The sequence below is a fragment of the Erithacus rubecula genome (assembly GCF_903797595.1).
Source record: "Erithacus rubecula genome assembly, chromosome: 1".
Taxonomy (NCBI): Eukaryota; Metazoa; Chordata; class Aves; order Passeriformes; family Muscicapidae; genus Erithacus; species Erithacus rubecula.
In genome coordinates this window covers 48849091-48868833 of record NC_136658.1, presented here as the reverse complement: position 1 = coordinate 48868833, position 19743 = coordinate 48849091, and the positions used below count along the sequence as shown (strand labels likewise).

Here is a 19743-nt window from a genome sequence, read left to right as displayed (position 1 = left end):
CTGTACAAAAAGTGCTTCATCCTTTGACATCTCTGCACTGGGATTCCCCAAAGGCACCACAAAACAGCAGAAATGTCAGCAGACTGCTGTCCACCTGATGGAGCAAAGGCTGAGTGTGTGGTGAGCAAATCACAACTTTGTTTGACTCAAAAAGTCCTCATTTTAGAGGTAAGTTTTGTGAGTTACACATGTTCAAAGGTGAGTATGTGTGAAATCCATCTTCTTTCCCCATAGATGGTATTGAGCTGGCCTAAAAGAAATGCCAGAAACTGATACTAACTTAATTTTTTTTTATTCAAGGCAACAAAAGTAAAGATTTTGTAAGATTTGAGACCCCACAATACATGAAGTCTGAATACTCCATTAATGTCATATATCAAGCACCAAAGCTGACAAGATCTGTTCAAGATGTCATTTCTACGTAAAAAACTCTTCCAAGATAACACAGGTGAATCACACAAATGGGCTCCTAGATTGTGGAAATTTGGAAGTTTAAGCCTAGATTCATAGAACAGTGCATCAGAGAAAAAAAAGTTTAGTCCCACTTTCAATTTCTGTCCAAGGTCCCTAGCATAGAGGTAAAACTTGTATATCTAGGTGTTAGGGACTCCTGATCTTAAATTTTAGGAGTTGAAGTTTTGGAGTTTTCCTGATGCTTTCATTAAATTTATTGGAAATAACATACAGAATTGATTAAATAATACAGGGAGTTTCTATAGTATTTTGTCAAACAGCATGAAGCATTTTGAACTTTAAAACAAGACTATGCTATTCAGAATATTTATTGATAACTGTAAAATAATACATTATTCAAATATACATGTAGAATTAATAACTTTCAGCACATCTTAATGCTGCTAAATGAAATCAAGAACACATGGAGGTGAAAATTTATCTTGGTTATTCAAGTTGGTTTTCTCCTATTTGGATTCTCAGCTGTCTTGAACTAAACCTATAGAGGATGATTTAGAGGTGTCACACACTCCAGATAACATTTAGTAATGAGAAAAATCTGGCCAGAATTGGGCTTTACTCGTATTACCCAGAGACTTCACATATTACACTTCATAAGATAATGGGAAAAACCTGAATGAGAACAATTTAGTCAGCTGCCAAAGGAGTGTGTGATAAAGTCTCAGCTAAGATAGCAGTAAGGCAATCAAGGTCACTCCCTACAAGAGCAAGCAAAGAAAGGATTGAGGGCACTAGGCCTCTCCCATGTACTTTTTGGGGCTGAAGCTCACATTCATCAGGGGTTCAAAACCTCTTCTGTGCCTCCGGTGCTGGAAAAGTACAAGCAGCAGAACAAGCACAGCCAGAGCTATAAGTGCTCCTCCAATTGTGGATCCAACCATGACAGCCCATGCTTGGGTTTCTTCAAGGGAACCTGGAAATACCAAACAACTGAAGTAAGCACAGCTTGTAATTCAATTTTGCAAATTACACAGAAGACATAATATTTCCTACATGCTGATAATTATGATTATTTGTGCAGCTTAGTGACCACAGGCAAAATTCATAACACACCACATAACTGAGACACATACCAGAGCTGGAGATGCTTCCTGCCAGAGAAGTCTACAGCTGAATTCTAACTTCAACAATTTGTACAAATTTAAGTGTTGGGAATAGAAAATATTAACGTTGACAAGACAAATAGACCATTCTTTCATCTCATTTGGCCAAAATTATGAATAAGAAATTATAAGCAACTCTTTCTATAGTGACATTTAAAGAAAGCTGATTCCAAGTTATTTTGGTCAACAGAAAACCCTCAAATTTTTGTAAAGATCACAAAGCAGACTATTGTCAAACTTTTAACTGGAAACCCTACTTATTGTGGTTCTGCTGACCAGCTCGAGATGGCATCTGCTGATTTTGAACCACTTCTGAAGAACCACTGTCTTCTAAGATAATATTGCTTATTCCTATAATAACATTGCTCCGCTTGACAGAATTTTTTTGTTTTCATCTCTGCTTTCAGAAGCAAAAGTTGCCTGCTCTATTTTTCTGAAGAATGCTGCTTATACTGAGATGGCAATAATAAAAAAAAACTCTCAAAAGGGCTGCACATATTTAAAAGTTATCTAGATATATGGTTAGAGGAGACAGACTATAAAAGCAATTAAAAGTCTTGTGCCCCAATCTGCAGTCTTCAAAAAGGTCGCATGCAATCATTTCAAAAATTAGTAAAGTCCCAAAATGAATTTTTTACTGTTTTATCACCTTTCAAATAAGAACCAGCAATGTATTAGTATATGATTATTTCTAATGTGATTACCTGAAGTGCAATTAGCAAGGGAGAGAAGGGTTTGGATATAAAAGCTGTGTTGTCTGGATACAGGCCATGCAGACAGGGATAGATACACTCCTTCATGGAGAGCTGACAATTTATTTAGGTGTGAGTCAGAAGCAGCAGACTCACAAGCTACCCATGTTTCTCTCTGGGTGCCTCATGCCAAAGGAGCATCCACATTTGCAAAGCAGGAGAGAGGGATAGTAATCCAAAGGGAAAAAAACTTAAACTTCATAAGAAGGGAAATCTAAATTTTGAGGGAAAATTCTGGGGATGCCCCTGAGAAAACACCTGAGAAGCAGCTAACGTGCCTCCATGAATAGACCAGAGCACTTTGTGAAGGGTTAATTATTTAGCGTGTGCCCGTGGCGTGGGCCATGCTGCTGTCCGTCCCTGGGCCAGGCACACACCTGGCAGGTCGATGGCGTAGGTGTAGCCCAGCCGCTCGGCGCTCTGGAAGAGCTCGTCGTTGGTCACCGGCGGGAAGAAAGGGACCATGTTGTACAGCCGGTTGTGCCCAATGGGGGCCAGCTCCTCGGGCCAGGCGCTGCCAGGGGGCTTGAAACGCTTCATCCACTCCTCAAAGATGGCATCAGTGAAGGAGTGAAGAACCTGCAAATCCAGCCATGGCCGCGCACATTTACTGAGCTCCTCCAGAACTCAGCCACCTTTAAAACACTCGACAGACACATGAGGTGGCTGGAGCTTTTGGAAGAGAAGAGGGTAATCTAATTTAGATGGGATTTACAGAATGGGAAATCAGGAAAGCTCATGAGAAGACTGAACTGGTCTTCTGTCTGGGACATTTTGCTTTATACAGCCTTGTTGCTCTTTGTTCACAATAAGATCTCTCTCCAGACAGTTTAACATCAGCTGACACCAAATGGGCAGGTGAATTGCAGGTGAGGAGCCACTGAGCTCATTCAGGTGAATGTGCCTTTCAAAATTATTTTAATCCTTCTCAGCTCTGAAAAAGTATGGAAAGTTGCAGGAAATTTGACTCCATCATGCTCATTTTAGAGCATGTGCCACCAGCTCCACAGCTCCAGATGCTCATGACTTTGATCAGGTGAGCTTATAGATCTAAAATTAACTAATGTAGGAAAGTTGTTACAGACAACTATTACAAATGTCTGAAACTAACTTCTGATGAACTCATTTTTTTTAATTACAACTCTGGAAACAACTTGGAAAATATCCTGTAGAAAATAGCCTTTTGTACAAAATTACAATTAATTTCATTAATTCATTGAAAATTAATCAAAATTCAATGCAAATTACAAATTAATTTCACTGTGTAAGAAAGAAACTAATGTAGGCATTAAAAAATTATTAAGGAAACAATTTGAAGAATCATTATATAAGTATTTGGGCTAATTTCTCAAAAAAAAAAGGTTGAAAACTTAAAGGTAAGAAAGAAATGTATCTACATAGTATATGGCTATAATATATTAAGACTTTATCTATGTAATGTAAACACTGTGGTTTAATCTAAAAAGAGGAGAATAAATTTGTATTTACTAGGGGAGAAAGATGTTTAAGCATAGTCATCTATTGGCTTTTTATTTGCACAAAGCTGTTCATGCTGCTCATGACAGTGCAGCATTATTCCCATGCACCAGTGAAATTACGTTTTTTCTATTTCCCAAGAAACACCCTGACATTAGATGGATTTCCTTTCAGCTTGTAAATTTTGAAACAGAGAAACAAACCACTCGATCTACTACTTTAAAATTACTATCCCCACTTTCACCTTACCTTGCTGTAAAATTGTGTGCTATAAGCCATTAGATTTAGATACCACCTAATAAAATGATTCAAGGCAGCATGATTTGGAACAGCAGCTCTTCTCCCTAGAATCTTATTTTAAATTTTACAGGTTACATTTTCAACATTTATGCAGGTGTGGCAGTGTTCAAGATAAAGGATTCCTCCTTTTCTATTTAAATAACTATTTTTTGGGCATTCACTTTACTTGTTCTGCAAATCTCTTGCGATAAAGGAGCCTTTGGGACTCAGCCATGGTCAATATGAGGGGGTAAAAGACATACCACAAAGATGGGGTCGTTGGCAGCTGCGTGGGGGAGAGCACTGGTCCCATTCAGGAAAGAGTGAACCAGATTATGGAGGCTCAGCATGGGAGAGTCAAGGGCTCCATCTGGCTTATCAAAGCCCTCCAGCGCATTCCTGCGGGTGGGTAAAGCACCATGGAGTAACCACATTTTGCTGACAAATGCGCTCATAAGCAGCAGCAGTGAGGCAGCCAGCTCTAGAGGAGTCGCGGGACAGACCTGAAGCTGAAACTGGAATTGCGGAAGAAGGGGGGTCTGTCGAAGTCCTGCAGGGAAAGGCACCTCCTGATGTCCTCCGCGGTGGGCAGCTGCTCGCCGGAGCCCTGGGGCAGCCTGCGCCGCAGCGGCCCCTCAGCAGAGCCATTGCACAGCGTGACCAGGCGGTTGTAGTCGTCCAAACTGAGCGTGCAACAGAGAGAAGCACAGGTCAGAAGAAGCTGGGCGCTTGTTTGTCAGCTTTTTCTCATGTGGTGTAAAGATGTCTCGGCTATTCGCGTGTGAGAGCAGAAGTTTGGGGTGGACACCTCCTGGGGCAACTCAGTTCACTTCCCACAGCCTGGGAGGTGAATTTATTGCAGGACTGTCACCATGGCATGGCTTTCTGTGGCCCTGCATCCTCTGTGGACCACCAGTCATGTAGATCAAGAGTTCATTGTATCACGTTCATTGTTCACAGAGAGAGGATGCTTTAGCAAAGGCAAGCACAACTCCCATTGTGCCTTCTCCCCTCCCAAGGGCTTTGGAAGAAGATTTTGCCAGGCAATGTAAAGCAGAGTTTTAAATTTTGAATTGAGAAACTTTCACTCCTGAGTAAGGACTATTTTTTTAACTCAACAAAAAGAGGGGAAATGAAGGGAAATGTCAGCTAAGAAAAGGCAAGGAATTACAGAAAACAGGTTTTCACTTGCCATCCCTCATCCCCTTTAGAACAGCAAGAGCACTGCATTGCATCCTCTTTTTTCAGGGCCTTCAAGAACAACCTTCTGTTGTAGGGGTTATTCAGTAACTAATGGGGAGAAAATCCTTTATATCAGGGAGAGAAAGAGGGAAGGAGAAAAACAGTGTAACACTTGTGAAAGAAAATAAACCTTTTCTATTCAGTGTGAAATGAAACAGCATTTTCAGAAACTTTTGAAGTGAACAAAAGCTCTTCTTAGTTTACCCTTGGTAATGCAAAAGTTCAGTTACTTCAGTTTTCAAGAAAAAAAATCCAAAGCCATATTTATCTTTGAGGAAAAAGTAGGGGTAAGACTTAAAGCCAGCTGGTGCCTAAAGCTGGAATTTCAAGTATCTCTTTAGGTATACAGAAAAAGAGACTCTTTTGAAAAACCCTGAGCTTTCAGCACCTCTGTCTGACTAGCTGTACACTGTCCCTGAGAGAAGAATGATGTATCTGTAACCAACAACATTTTATGTCACAGCATCCTGATCCTACATCTGAATCCCTTGTCAAAGCCCTGCTCTCACACGAGTCAGCACATTCCCACATGGAGCTGGCAGCAAACTTCTGGCTGGCTCTGTGCTGTTTTTCGTGTGAAATCTCAGATATTTCAAAGTCAATCCCCAAACTGTATTAAATATAGCAAGGTTAAAGTCTCATCCAAAACAAGGTAGCAGACTTTCCAGCCTATCTCTAGCTTCCTGTGTGCCAAAATAATTTTATTTTTCTGCTGCTGAGATCAGTTGGGTGCATGCTACAGAGAACCAACACACAAGCATTTCTTTTTTAGAAAGATACTTGCCAATAGGGAAACTCTTTTGACTTTTGGCAGCCAAAAATTGGCTAAATCAACTAAAACTCTGTGTAGAGGAATCATATTTTAAAAATACACTTCCACAATAGGAGAAAGTTACAGAACCATCTACTCATAAACTGATGGCAATTTGATGCCTTGGCTCCTTTTCTGCTCACTCACTCCGAGAGAGCAGCCCATGCTGTCATTGCTGAGTGACAGCAAGGTTTTGTCCATATGTGAGCTTGCCCTGGGCACTCCCCTACCTGTTACAAACTACTTGCCAGCGGGAGAACCTGGAGCTGGGGTTGATCAGGCCGGGGTCATCGGGCTGAGGTGCCCCAAAGAGCTGGTCTGTGCAGATGTCACACTCATTCCTGCCCGTGGCAAAGTTCCAGTATGGCAGTGCAAAGGACTCATTGCCCAGCAGGCGCTGCAAAGGACAGAAATGCAATAGCTGGGAATCAGCTCCAAAGGAAAGACAAGGAAATGGACTCCTTCAAGCTGTTTGACTGGATATTTCACTGAATATTCAGCTTTTCATTCTGCATTTCAACTACCTGCGTTTCACAGTGCCGCTCCAGCTCCTTCCACGAGATTGTGGCATTAAATCAGTCTAAGCAAAGACATTGTCACTAGTCTCCCTACTGTGGGATTGCACTGCTTTTGGCCATGTTAGGCTGCCTGCCAACTAAGAGCCAGGCAGGAGAGCAGGAGCAGAGATGAATTGAGCCTTAAGCAAGTAAGAGGCTTTGAGTGATGTAAGTGGGTAATGGGTAAAATTGTGCATGTGGTTGGCTTTCGTTCCAGAAAACTGGCCCTGGGGAGGAATCAGAACTTGTGTTAATAGGGGAGTACAGTGCATTTGATTGTGCTTGCTTGCCAGATACGATTTCACACAAGCAAGGTCCTGCAGCTATTTTGATAAGCAACCATTTTCATTAGAGATCTGTAAGGCTGAATTACAGCAACATTGCCAGTGTAGAAGTCATGCAAATGGAAATTAGTCTATGCTTCTGCAGCTGACTCTCAGGCATGTTAACATATATTTAAGAGGCATATTGCTAAATATATGTATGTATTAAATGTATGATGTGTCATATTTAAAGGGACTAAAATTTAGAGCTGGTTTCATAGGAACGGTATCTTCAACATCAGCCAAAAATATTTGTTACCAAGTTTTACATGAAGGCACTGCTTCAATTTTATTAATAAATATTGTTGCTTCACATCTTCTATCCTCTGTTGAGCAGATGAAGGGAAAAAATCTCCATGATAACCTCCACATCATTGTTCATAGAGAGAAACCATTCAGTCCTTAGCACTCAGAAAGCACTAATTTCACTCAAAACAAAAGCAAAAAAAAATTTCCAAGAGCAAATACACCTAGGAGTTTGGGTGAGAAACTATCCTAGGAGGTAGCTTACCCTTGGCTGGCGCAACAAAGTGACAGAGCAAAAGAGAGAAGCTGTGCAAGGAAAAGGACAGGCTGTTGAACCTACCTGCAGTTCCCTCTCCAGCCACAGCAAATGGTACCTGTGCCAAGTCACGAAGGCAGGTCCTTGGTGGGAGAAATCAATACCTTTGAAGGGACGGCCAGGACCTACAAAGGGATGATAAAACAAGCATTTAGGTGTCAAACTAGGCTGGAGAGAAAGACAGCATGTCCTTTTATTGCCTAGAGTGGAGTTAAACAAGAACCTTCAGCTCTGCATCTTTGGAAAGAGTGGACACATCAGAAACTACATCACTTACTTGGGACAAGGAAAAACTCTTCTGTGGGTATTTGCTTCAATGTTTATCAAAATTTTACATTCCCTAAAAAGTTGGATATTGTGAAGACTTCTTCTCACTTTCATGGATTTTTATTTTAAAAAGCCGTTTTACTTTCTAAAATCCTATCTCCTTGCTAATATGTGCATTATCCCATTCTCTTGCTCAGCTGCAAGGCTCACACCATGTATCTATCATGAGAACCTCAGCATTTTCCATGCCAATAGTAATCCAGAATCCTTTGCCAATTTTCCTCAAATTTTGCTTGTTATTTCTTGTATTGTGCTTTTGCTGGGTGAGAGGTGAGAGGCTTCAAACCACATATGGATTTGTTTATCACTGTAGAAACCTTGAACCCACATATGCATTTATTTACCATTGCAGCAGCACTTGAAGTTTCCCCTTTCCCTTTCCACATTGACTGCCCTGCCCCCTGAAGAATCTTTGCCACAGTTCCATTTTGCAGGGCTGGAGGAAGCCGCCCCTTGCCTAGTAAGAGCAGAGGGGCAAACTGAATTATACCCACTGCAGAGTAGCAGTCACCCTCCAGCAAGGAGATAGATATGGGCTGTGCAGATTGCACATGGGACTGTCAGGTGGAAAAGCCATGCTGAGGTGCACCTCCTACAAGAAGCAGGCTTTGTGAAAAGGGGCTGGTACAGGTACTTTGTCTAGAAAAGCAATGAGGCCAAGGAATCTGAATTTGGGAGAAAGCATGGGGTTAGATACCCAAACTTCTAAGCTAGGCTGGTGTTAAAAGGTGACTGTGGTTAGTCAGGCAAATCCAACCCTTGGTGACTCGCTGAAAGCCACAAAAAGCAGTAGCACTCTGGTCCCAAACATCTCTGTATGGTCTGTGGGCTCACCACTGCAGAGCCCCTTTCCCAGCACCACTGCATCTACCTTGTCCTATGGACTGGGAGCATCTTTTTGAAGTCAGTCACTGCCTGACCACATTTCAGTTCACTCAAGTGAAGACTGTGCATTGCTCCCTCTCAGAGTGAAGATGCCCCAGGAGTGCAGCTGGTGTGCTCCAGCTGCCATGGGGTGTGGGGACCAGAGCACAGCATATCCAAAGGACATCTCCCTTGAGTACTGATGGCCACCAGCTTCTCACCAGCTATTTTGCTCCACAGCTCTGTGCCTGCTGGGACCTTTGTTCAGCAGTAGTACTTCCACCCTTTTCTTTACCTGCAGAGCCCCCTGGAAAAGAATAGCACTAACCCAGGAGTGTGTCTCTGACTGAGTAGTAATGAAGCCAAACAAAGTAGTTATAAATGCTGCAGTTGGCAATCTGCGGCTCCTCTCCGCTTGGGCCAAGCAGACTTCTCCAGTGCTGAGTTGCAATGACATAGTCCGGGTGAATGGTTGTCTTGGCACGGTCTAGAGCATCAAAGAACTGTTCTCTCTCCTCTGCTGTCAGGGAGTGGACATCCTTCCTGACAACTGCTGGCTTCCTCCTGTTGCATTCGGGACCAGTCCAGCCAAACTTGCATTCGCCACAGTTATAGCCACCAAAGTTTCCTGGATCAAGAGAGAAAAATCAGTCATGACATAATGAATCAGGGGAAACAACAGTGAAATGCTCTTCTTCCCCAGAGATGCCAGCTCCTGGAAAGGACAGCAGCTGAGCAGACTGGCAGCTTTGCCAATTGACTAACCAGAAGGATGGCTGGCTCGATTCCCAGAGCCACAGCAGGGCCAAGAATCACACTCAGCCAGTTGGGGAAGTGCTGGGTAATGGGCTTGACGCCCCGAGGTGCTCAGAGCTCTGCAAAGCCCTCAGGCACGTGAGGACTCTCACTGAACAGAGAGCCGAGCAATTGAGGTTAAGCCGCTGATGAAGTGCTTTGCTCGATTGGCTCTCAAGTACTCCTCTACTTCCAGGATCAAACCCAAAACAGGGTCAGTTCACATGGATCCTTAAACACAGAAAAAAAAATCCCTAAACAAAACAGCTCTCTTAAGGACAAAACTTATGTGAAACTAGTGCCTCTTAACAGTGTATCTGAGGCCCAACACAAAGCAGGACAAGCACCGGGGTTGCAGCTGGTCATGCTCTAAGCATTATTAAGTAGTGCTGCAATAACAGCCTGAGAAGCACTGCAGCACTGTCGTTCCCTGCTGGCATCACTCCTGAGGCAAGTAATCAGGTCTGCTCTAGGATATTAGCCCAGAGTCCCAGATGAGATGGAAGAGACCAGGAAAGCAGAGCTCTAAGTGTGGGCTCTTGCACGCAGTGGCAGATAGCTGGAGCAGCAGAAAGCCCTACTGGATTTGCTCCCCTGTCTCTGGGGGAGCCAGGAACAACCAGCCATTCCCGCAGTATCTGCTCCCTGGCTGTGTGCTGGCAGGCTGCAGCAGTGTAGGACATGGGCAGTGCTCCCAGGGGCATGGGGGAACAGAATGGCTACCAGGGCTCCTCTGGGATCTCCATGCTGCTATCAAAAACATGCACTGACTCCTTAACCCGTCCTCAACCTCCCCTCCAATTCCCCACACACTCCTTCCACAGCAGCCATGACAACTGTTTTCCAAAATGCCACAAACCTCACTGCTCACCACACATACTGGTGCTGCTAGAGCCAGGACTAACGTGGGGATGAGGAAGTGTCTTGTGAAATGTTCCCAGATGGGTGCATGTCCCTAGGCTGTAGGCTTGAGCCTATGACCAGAACAATAGTTAACATTAAAGCAAAATTTCAGATTGTCAGGGGCTGCAGGGCTTATGACCAAATTCAAAGACCCCAAGGTTACAAGTGCTGTTACCAGCAAGATTCTGAAGTTTAGGGTAGTCTAGCTTTTAGGGTAAGGGCTGCAGAATGGTGAACATCTGTGGCAGACTCCTATGACACCTGCCAAGAAGATACAAGGACTTACTGCAGAGTTTGGACCAACTGTAGGTTGGTTACAATCGCTTCAGAGCCCCTGAGATCTCCAAGTTTGCATGTTGTTGTGAAGCTGGGGATCAGTGATAAATTTAGGGACCACAGACATGAAGACTCCAATGAGGTTTTGGATCATGCACATCCTGATAGCATCCTATGAGCACAATTTCCAGATATATGGCTTGCATTTTGTCATGATGCAGGTAGGAGCCCAGCTGCCATGTTCCAGCTATGAGGGAAGGCACCCAAAGCCAGGGGTCTGCACTGGCTGAAGGGGATGAAGATGTACACCAGAAAAAGCAAGTAGGTTATAGTTACATGAAACAAAGCAGATTGTGTGGATTGTATGGGTATTGGGGGGTAAACAACATGGAAGATTTATTGATCACAGTATCCTCAGGTTCCCACCAGAACAACAAAATTACTGTTAGCAGTACTCCACTATCTGTGTCTTGTTCATTCTTCATGACTCAGCCTAGCTATAGGGCCCATCATACACTCCAGCCTGAACTGAGCAGATGACAAATATCAAGAATATCTTGCAACATTGCCATACATACTGCTCAAGTTTCAGTCATGGGCCCCAAACTTCTGAAAAACATCTGTTGGCTTCTCAGATTCAGGTACAATTCAATCCTTAAGAGAAGACAGAAAAAGCAGGAATTAACCATGAAAAGTTCTGTCAACAAATTCCTCCACTCATTTAAGGGACACATCTACTCACAGTGCTGGATAAGTATCACATTGAAATACAGAACTAACAGAACCAAAGTCAGTGCAGGACCAGGTTTGTCTGGGTTGGTACCAAAACAAGACACTCTCAGTCACTCGTTGAGGCTCTGATGGTGCCTATTCTTCTCTTAGGAAGGGCTTTTTGAATCTGCAGGTTTTGATGCCTGAAATAATTTTATCAGACAATACATGTATTTTAGGTGCACACTCTATGCATCTCCTCAGGCTCTGAGGAGAAATTTGAGAAAGCCTGAAATGAGGAGTTATTTTCATGGGAAGAAAGCTTTTCTCCAGCTGTATTTATCTGGAGCCAGGTGGACCAATGACTTGTCACCTGTTTCCCTTGGGCAGAAGCTAATTACATCCAATTGGTGCTCTGTAGCATTCTCTCCCTTAACTACCCTATCTATGAAGGAATCCAAGGGCTCCATTCTTACCATTGCTTCCCCAGCCACTTCTCAAGAGGGCATGAGCTTTTACAAAGTGAGGAGGACTGCAGTGGAGACCTGCAAACCAGAGATCATCTCCAGTAAAAGAGGTATTTAGCTCTGCAGTATTTCTGCTGATTGTGTTGAACATTTTTGCCACATTCTCGGGTCTATTTGGCAGTGTTCCATTGTCAGAAACACACAAAACAACAACGCTTCATGGTATCAAAAATTGATTTTTGTCATTTTCTTTCAACAGACTCCATGCATCACAAAACTGATGTTATGCAGCAGCTGAAATGGCAAGAAAATCATGGAGGTGGGATTTTGCATAATTCTAAGAGGAATTACTGCAGTAATCAGACACAGCTTTTTTATGATCCACCCAAACCACTCTTTCAGCACTTGTTTCTAAAGCACTCTACCAGGACACTGATCTGGAAATCATGCATTACTGTTTCCAGAAAGTTCATTTATGGCCATGTGCATTTCCCACATGACAGCATTGTGAAATGCTGGTCTCTTACAATTTAACTTTCCTGTCTGCTATGCTAGTGATGTGGACCTCAATGGTACAGCTCTACAAGAGCAGGAAAAATAATCTCGTGATAGCAGGATATAGTGTACAGTAGATATTTTCAGCAAGGCAGTGAGACCCTTTCAAGATCCTTTTGCACACAGGAACCCTAGGAATATGCAAGGATTCATGCCTTCGCATTTTTTCACCTTCAGTGAATAAATAACACAAAGGAAGTCAGTGTACAACCTTCCTGAGGCTCTGCCAGGGACAACAGAGATTATTATCATCTCTTGTGGTTTCCAGAGAATATAATGTGGGAGGTCATTCTGGTGCACAGGAAGGAAATTATATCACTGTTGGATGTTCCCAGCTTGTTCCACTGTTTCCAGGAATGTCCATTGCACTGCCTCTGGTCACAAAAATCATCTCCATTAACTATTCTCCATTAACCCTTTTGTCTGGAGATGGGATCACATGCCTTGGGAGCTGTCTTCTGTACCCAATCTCACCAACACTTAAGGTACTTCTTCTCAGTCAAGTTGGGTGAATCTGGCTGTTTCTGTAGGCACTATGGCCATACTACACCTCCCAGTTGGTCAATCCTTGGGCATGGCACTGAGAAAAGTACACTTCTTATGAGCTGACACTCAGTATGTGCTCATACACATCACTGGTGTAGCTAACACCAGTCATCACACACCACTGGCGCTGCTTCTCAGGGGTCTCCTGAGCTCATGCATTTTCTACCTCTTAGTGATTGAAACATGTGCTTAGTCTTCAGTCACCAAACACAACACAAATTAATAACTCCATCAACTTCGTGTCTTTTCTTCAGTAAAAATGAACCCGCTCAACACTTACCATCTTCTTCCCTGTTTTAGTGTACCAAGATGAAACCCAAGCAGCTGCCATGCCTCTTCCTTCTATAGAGACCAGTTCAATGCCCATCATTTATCATATGGGGAGAAAGAACTTCTTTTCAGATTTCTTCAGCTATTGCATTCAAACAGGAGTTACGTTAGATTTTAAACACCTGCACTCTGCAATTTCTCAAGGCTGGTATCAGGACTGCTACCATATGGGACAAATTATTAGCTCTTCTGTCTTTTCTAGCTCTTCATTTGGACATGCTTACAGGCTGTAGGATGTGGAAGATCTGTACCTACACTGGATTTCATAGGATCATCAAGGTATTGCTATAATTTAGTATTTTCCTACATACACATTACCCTACAACAAGTAAATGAAGTGTATTTTATAGCCACTTCAATAGCCCAATTTTTAGCTCATGGGGTAACTATCATATAAGCTACATTGCTTAACTGACAATTTGATTACAGCTAAAGAATAGATGTTAAATCATCTGTCCCCAACTTGAATATATTGCACAGGGATTAGAAAGGACTTAATTTTTTTTTTCTCAAGAAACTTCTATTAAAAAATTATGTTTGGCATACGCCCAAATGTAAACCTTAGAAAGTGAAAGCAGAAAAAAAGGATTATAATTATGTTTAACTCCTCAGTGAACTCAAACTACGTCACTGTTTAATCACTGTCACAATCTGTACTAGCAACCACATGACTGACTGCAGTGGTTTTTCACAATAGTCATCTGTATTGAGTTTTGCAAATGCTATATCAGATCTGTATCCCAGCAGTACAACGTTATCGTTTAGAACTCAAAATAGCATTGAGTTCACAAGTCTTATAAAATATAACCTAAATTTAACTATCTCACTGAAATTCTGCTTTGTTGTGTAAACAGCTACAAGTTTCAATACTCAAGGTTGGACTCACATATCCATCACTTGGTCTAGTATAACACTCATACCTTCTTGAAAAACAAATTAGCACATTCTCCTTCACAAGTGCTGCACACTGTAAGGATCTTTCATCAGGCAGTTTCAGTTTAAGAATTTATATAAATTGAATAATATGAGGGGCACCCAAACCAATTGTATTTGGTTCAAATACACCCAAACATTCAATGGATTCAAAACAGAAATTAGTCAAGAACTAAAAACTCTTCCAACTGCCATGCCATAATCCCATATTTTTTTAAAGAAACTATATTTTTGCTGCAACAAACACATTGAGTGAACTGTGCAGCATCCTGACTACAAACCTGCAATTGCTTATTTGCCTTGGCACAAAAAGTGGGAAGCAAAGCTGGCTCTTTCTTTGGTTCCAATCTTGTTCTATTTGCCCTAAGTAAAGAAAAACTAACCCATATTACCTGCTGAAGCCTAAGAAATGGAAAAAAGTAATCTGATCCCATTATAGCCATTCATCCATATTTGCGTTTGGGATTTTTTTCTTTTTGGTTAGGTTAGGTTGGGGTGGGTGGGCCTCCATCATTCAGGACCCAGACCTGGATAGATACGATTTTAAGGTACTTTTCCTCAGTGAATGGTGTCAATAAATGGAAAAAAAAAAATCAGACTTTCTTTTATCCTTAGATACTGAGTTTTTAGCAAAAAGCTCAATTTTTTTGTGAATACTCCAAAACCCCACCTTTGGAAAATCTCTGCCCTGTTCCTCACAGTTCCTCCAGTTTCCTACCATGTAGCCATCAGCAATGTGACATGTTCAGTTGGCACTGCCTAACCAAATAATCAGCTACATAGTTGTTGGAGTACCACAACTTATCATTCACACTATTGCTAAACTAAAAATTAAACAGTGCCAAGAGGGAACACAACTGTTTATATTGCTAAAGTGCTGGAAAGAGCCTTGATGGGGTTGGAATTTGCACAATCCAGGAACCATTCCAAACAGACAGTTTGCACATAACATTCACTTGGAAAATGAGACACCTTAATAACAGAGATGTGCACTGTTCCATGTCCCTTTGAATGAGTATATTTAATTTCTGTTACTGCATGCTACCTATGTTACACAGGTAGCATAGCTCTAGATGCCCAATAAATACCACATCACACCACTTACAGCTGTGTGGAGACAACCAACCAGTAGATTAAACCAAGTGGGAAAAAACACCAGAAAGCCCCTAATAAACACAGAGCCACAATCATCAGCATTGTAAAAGCATCAGATCTAATTCAAATCCCACACAGCTGTGAACTTCTTAGCATTCACCCAGAAATGGTTTTGCATCAAGCAGACTACAGCCCAGGAAAACTTTCTGAAAATCATGCTTAAGGATACGTTTCGCTTACTGTTGTATCATTGGTGTATTTAGATTAAAAAAAAAAACTGCAAGGAGAAAGAGGTATCCAAGGGATTTAAAGAGATGAGGGGAGCAGCCAGCTCAGAAGTAAAGCTAAAGGAAAGGACATTGCATTCTGCTCACATAACTTGGGATCCAGTCCTGCAAATATCAAATACCAGTGCTTATGTCTACTTGGACAAGTAAATGGATGTCTGCCTATGCAGAGCATGTCAATTTAGTCCCAGGTTTTGATCATCTAATTACTTAACTGCGTAAATATTGGTGCATGCCCATGTGATCCAGAGCTCTTCTGACTCAGAATCTGGGTCTGTATGTAATACCTGACTCAAGTTTTGGAGGTATATAGGAAACTTCAAGTAAAAAAGTGTTCATCCAATTTTTTTTTTTTTTTTTTTGCAAACAATCTGGAAAAGTCCTTTCACACAAGCATTTGAAATCCAGTCAAAGGAAAGGATAAAAATTGATGTATACTATAAAGTCTGTTGTTATTATTTTGAGGAGCTTGGGTAACACCATGTATCCATTTAGGTCATCTGGCACTATCTCTCTAGTTCCAGTTGATAACTGCACTGGACAAATTAACCTCTTTGGCTGAAATTCTCTGCAGTGCTCCCTTCCCAGATTGATCTGGGCTTTCTTGGTAGTGAGAGCCAAGGTATACATTTTAGACGAAAGAGTTCAGCTCATTCTAAGAATCAGGCTGCAGCAAAGCAGCTTATCCTTATGTTAGAAAATTCAAACAACTTGTTGTTTTTAACAAGAAATCCCAGGTTTCGTTTGAAATGTGCCTAGAAAGAGACTTCAGTGCCTGGGATGAGCCTTTTGCCCTACTAGTGGTGCCATCTCCTGCCAGCCCTGCACAGCAGTCTGGGCTGAGGCTGCAGCTCTTGCTCATTTTACCCCCCTTCAGCTGAGGCTGTTGCTGAGAAAGGGTCCTGTCAGCTAATTGTGCCCTGAGCTCACCTTCCTGCTCACTGCCTCCTGCCAGCATTAGGGAAGGGGTCTCTTTAGAACCTTATCCCTTTGGCCAGTTTAGCCTTCAAGCACTTCTCCTCCCAGACCTGATTCACCACCAGCATGCAAACTCACAAGCCCATGTAAAGTCACAGAGAGAAGTTGTAGCCAGAGATGAGGAGGAAGAGGATGGGATGGCCCCTTTGGTGATCTTACAGACACAATGTGGACCAATGTAAGATGCAAATTTAGTTAACAAACCTGGGAAACACCCTGGCCTGACATAGGGAGACTTTCGGTGCAAAGAGCTATGTCTAGGCAGAGTGCTAGTCCATGAGGAATAAATCTCCAAACAGTGCACACTGATCCAGGTTCAGTGCACCTGAGTAGCAGTGATAGAGGTTTGAAAGCAGCACTGAAAGGTCCAAAATCCTGTGGAGAAAGGGGATCACGGCCTATGGGGACAACTCCATGGGCAAAGATGAAAACACAAAAGTTCACATGAGAGAAAACACTTCTTTGACATTTCTGCTCTGAGAAAGTACTAACAGTATCATGAATATAGAAGAACTTTTAGGATAATGGTAATATTTGAAGCCTTCTTGATACCACCAGGAAATCTCTGGCCTTTGGAGCAAGGTTAGCAGACCCCTCCATCTCCATGCCCTCCCCCAGCACCCATCTCACCTGTGCACCGACAGCTCTGGTTGAAGAACTTGAGGGGCCAGCGTTCCCGGTCATCCACATTTTGGAGAGTGTAGGGGCCACTCCAGGGCTGAGTGTCTGCCTGCACCCCCTGACACTGTCCCCTGCCCTGCAGGGACCCGCAGATATTGCCTGGCTCTGTCCCCAGGGCTGGGCAGCAGCGCTTCAGGCGAAGGGCTTCCACCGTCATGCAGACACGGGGAAACTGTGCCTGTGCCAGTGGGGGACAGCAGCAGCTCAGGTAGCTCAGCCCAGCCCACAAGAGCCACCTCAGGGCTCCCATTACAGCTGGGTGCAGGCTGTGCCTCCCTGCTGGACCTGACTGCAAAGAGCAGGGAGATGTGTGCTGTGGGACAACCTGGCCTCACCACAGCTCCATGCCCCAGCCAGCCAGGATAATGACCTTTGCTGCTGAGGATGCTGGTGCTGGGTGTTTGTTTAATCCCAGCCTCTAATTGCCTTGAATGCAGCTCAAAAGACGGGTGCTTTGACTCTGTGGTGCCTGCCCAGCAGCCACAGCTTTGAGCAGGGTTTATATAGAGGCTGGGAGAAGCCCTCATTAGAGGGATTAGCACGGTACAAATCCTCGTGTTTTGCACATGACATCAAGGGCAGAAAAGATGCCAGTGTGAAAGCAAGTTCTGCAAGCTCTGGCAGCTTGTCAGGAGAGTGAATGCCTCAGATTTATTTCTCCAAGTCTTTTATGAGCTTTGAGGAATTGATGGTCTTGTTTTAGCTGAGCTGGCTGGAGAAACACATTTATTCTTTTAATCAAAACCCTGTAAACAGATGATAAATAGAAGAGAAAATCTCTTCTTTTAGTTCATTCACAGCAAGATAATACTTTCCATTAAAGCAGTAACAGTGGAAAACTAACTGGAAACTGCAGAGGATAGAGATGCACCATTAACAAAAATTAATAAATGTGGTAATATAAATTTCGGATGGAGATTCCACCTGCCAACTGCTGAACTTCAGTGCTTGCACTGAAAACATCTGGGTGGCAAGTGGGAAAGGGTTTCCTTCCTAATAACCTTCTTGCATGCAAAATAAATTATTTAATTGCTTTTAAAGAGTGAATGATCCTCATTTGCTCAGTAATCCTTTCCCCATCATTACACCAGAGGTTGTTGTAGAGGTGGTCTGGCTGTTAGACTTTCAGAACTGTCACAGCTGAGCATTTATTACCCACCTGGCAGGAGACAGTCTATGAGATCAGTACACACACCAGACATGCACTTAAGTGGTTCTGTTCAGTACACTGACAAAAATATCTTTAAAATGCTCCTAGTATGCAGTAGTTCTTGCCTTCAATGCAACTCCTAGAGCAATAAAATTAATAAACAAAAATAAAATTGTGATAAGTGATTCTGTGAGTCTCAAGCAATAGCTATTAGTTCATGTCCACTATACTAAATAAGAACTGGCAATTCCTCCTGCTTCACTGACAGCTTTCACTACCTTCCCCCTCCACTTTCCCCAGCTCTGTTGTTCAGCCATTTATATAAGTGTGTATAATGAAAAAAGCCATGGTTGTGTCTGTTCTATTCAATACTTCCATGGATGTTCAACCTCACCATTCTGACACAAGAAGTTTCTGATCTATGCAGCAAATTACTGTAGCTGAAGAGTTCATCCACGCTGTGGACACTGTCATCAGCACTTTCAGGTTCTCAGATTTTTATATCAAAAACTTATTGTTTGACAGACAAACTGAAATGTGATTCTACCTAATTTATGGAGGCATAAAGCATATTTGTAATACCATGTATTCTGAAATGGGTTTCAACTCACCTCACTTTGGATTCAATTTACCTGGAATTGGCTTTTGTCTGCTGCTCTTGACACAACATATGAAAAATACAGAGAGTGTGAACCGCTGCTGAAAAAATGTGTTGAAGAAGCTCAGAAGTTATAAATGGAAGCAGTGGCTCAAAACCCACTGAAAAACACTCCTCCCCATCCTGCTCAGCACTAAAATGCATCTCTGATGTCTGAGGGACCTGTCATAGAATCTGTGTTAGACAGTGTCTTGTACCAAAGCTACCCACATAACATCTGAAAGCAATTAAAGTGAACACTCACTTATCAACATCACCAAAATGAAATCAAAATATACAGACAGGATTGAGCTAACTAATCAAACCTGAACTGATGGGTCTATATGCAAAATATGTGTTCAAGCAGCCATTTTAATCAAAGCTGGTTCAATTCAGACACTGATAGGAAGGTTCCTACAGCTATTTGAAGCCCTATATGAGACAGAAAGAGTAAGCACAGAGAAGGTGAGGTACTGAGGCAGCAAGACAAGGTATGGCAAGAAAATAGGCTTCTAATTTAGTACATGAGGAAGGAGAAACCTGCTGTTTTCAGAGAAGCTGGAGTGTCGAGAAAAGGAATAGCAGGTAGAGGATGACATGGAAATTACTTAGTGTGCAGGGAAAATAAA

At 42.6% G+C, this 19743-nt stretch overlaps 1 protein-coding gene across 1 annotated transcript; it reads right to left on the bottom strand.

Moving 5' to 3' along the window:
* Window positions 1-766: 766 nt before the first annotated feature.
* Window positions 767-17599, bottom strand: DCT (dopachrome tautomerase). Its single transcript, XM_079307064.1, has 8 exons — window positions 17277-17599; window positions 9099-9398; window positions 7604-7704; window positions 6368-6534; window positions 4588-4767; window positions 4348-4483; window positions 2707-2908; window positions 767-1387 (listed from the first exon to the last, which is right to left on the bottom strand). Exons 1-8 carry the CDS (start codon window positions 17575-17577, stop codon window positions 1206-1208), a joined length of 1569 nt encoding a protein of 522 aa, XP_079163190.1. The 5' UTR covers window positions 17578-17599; the 3' UTR covers window positions 767-1205.
* Between the last annotated feature and the right edge of the window lie 2144 nt (window positions 17600-19743).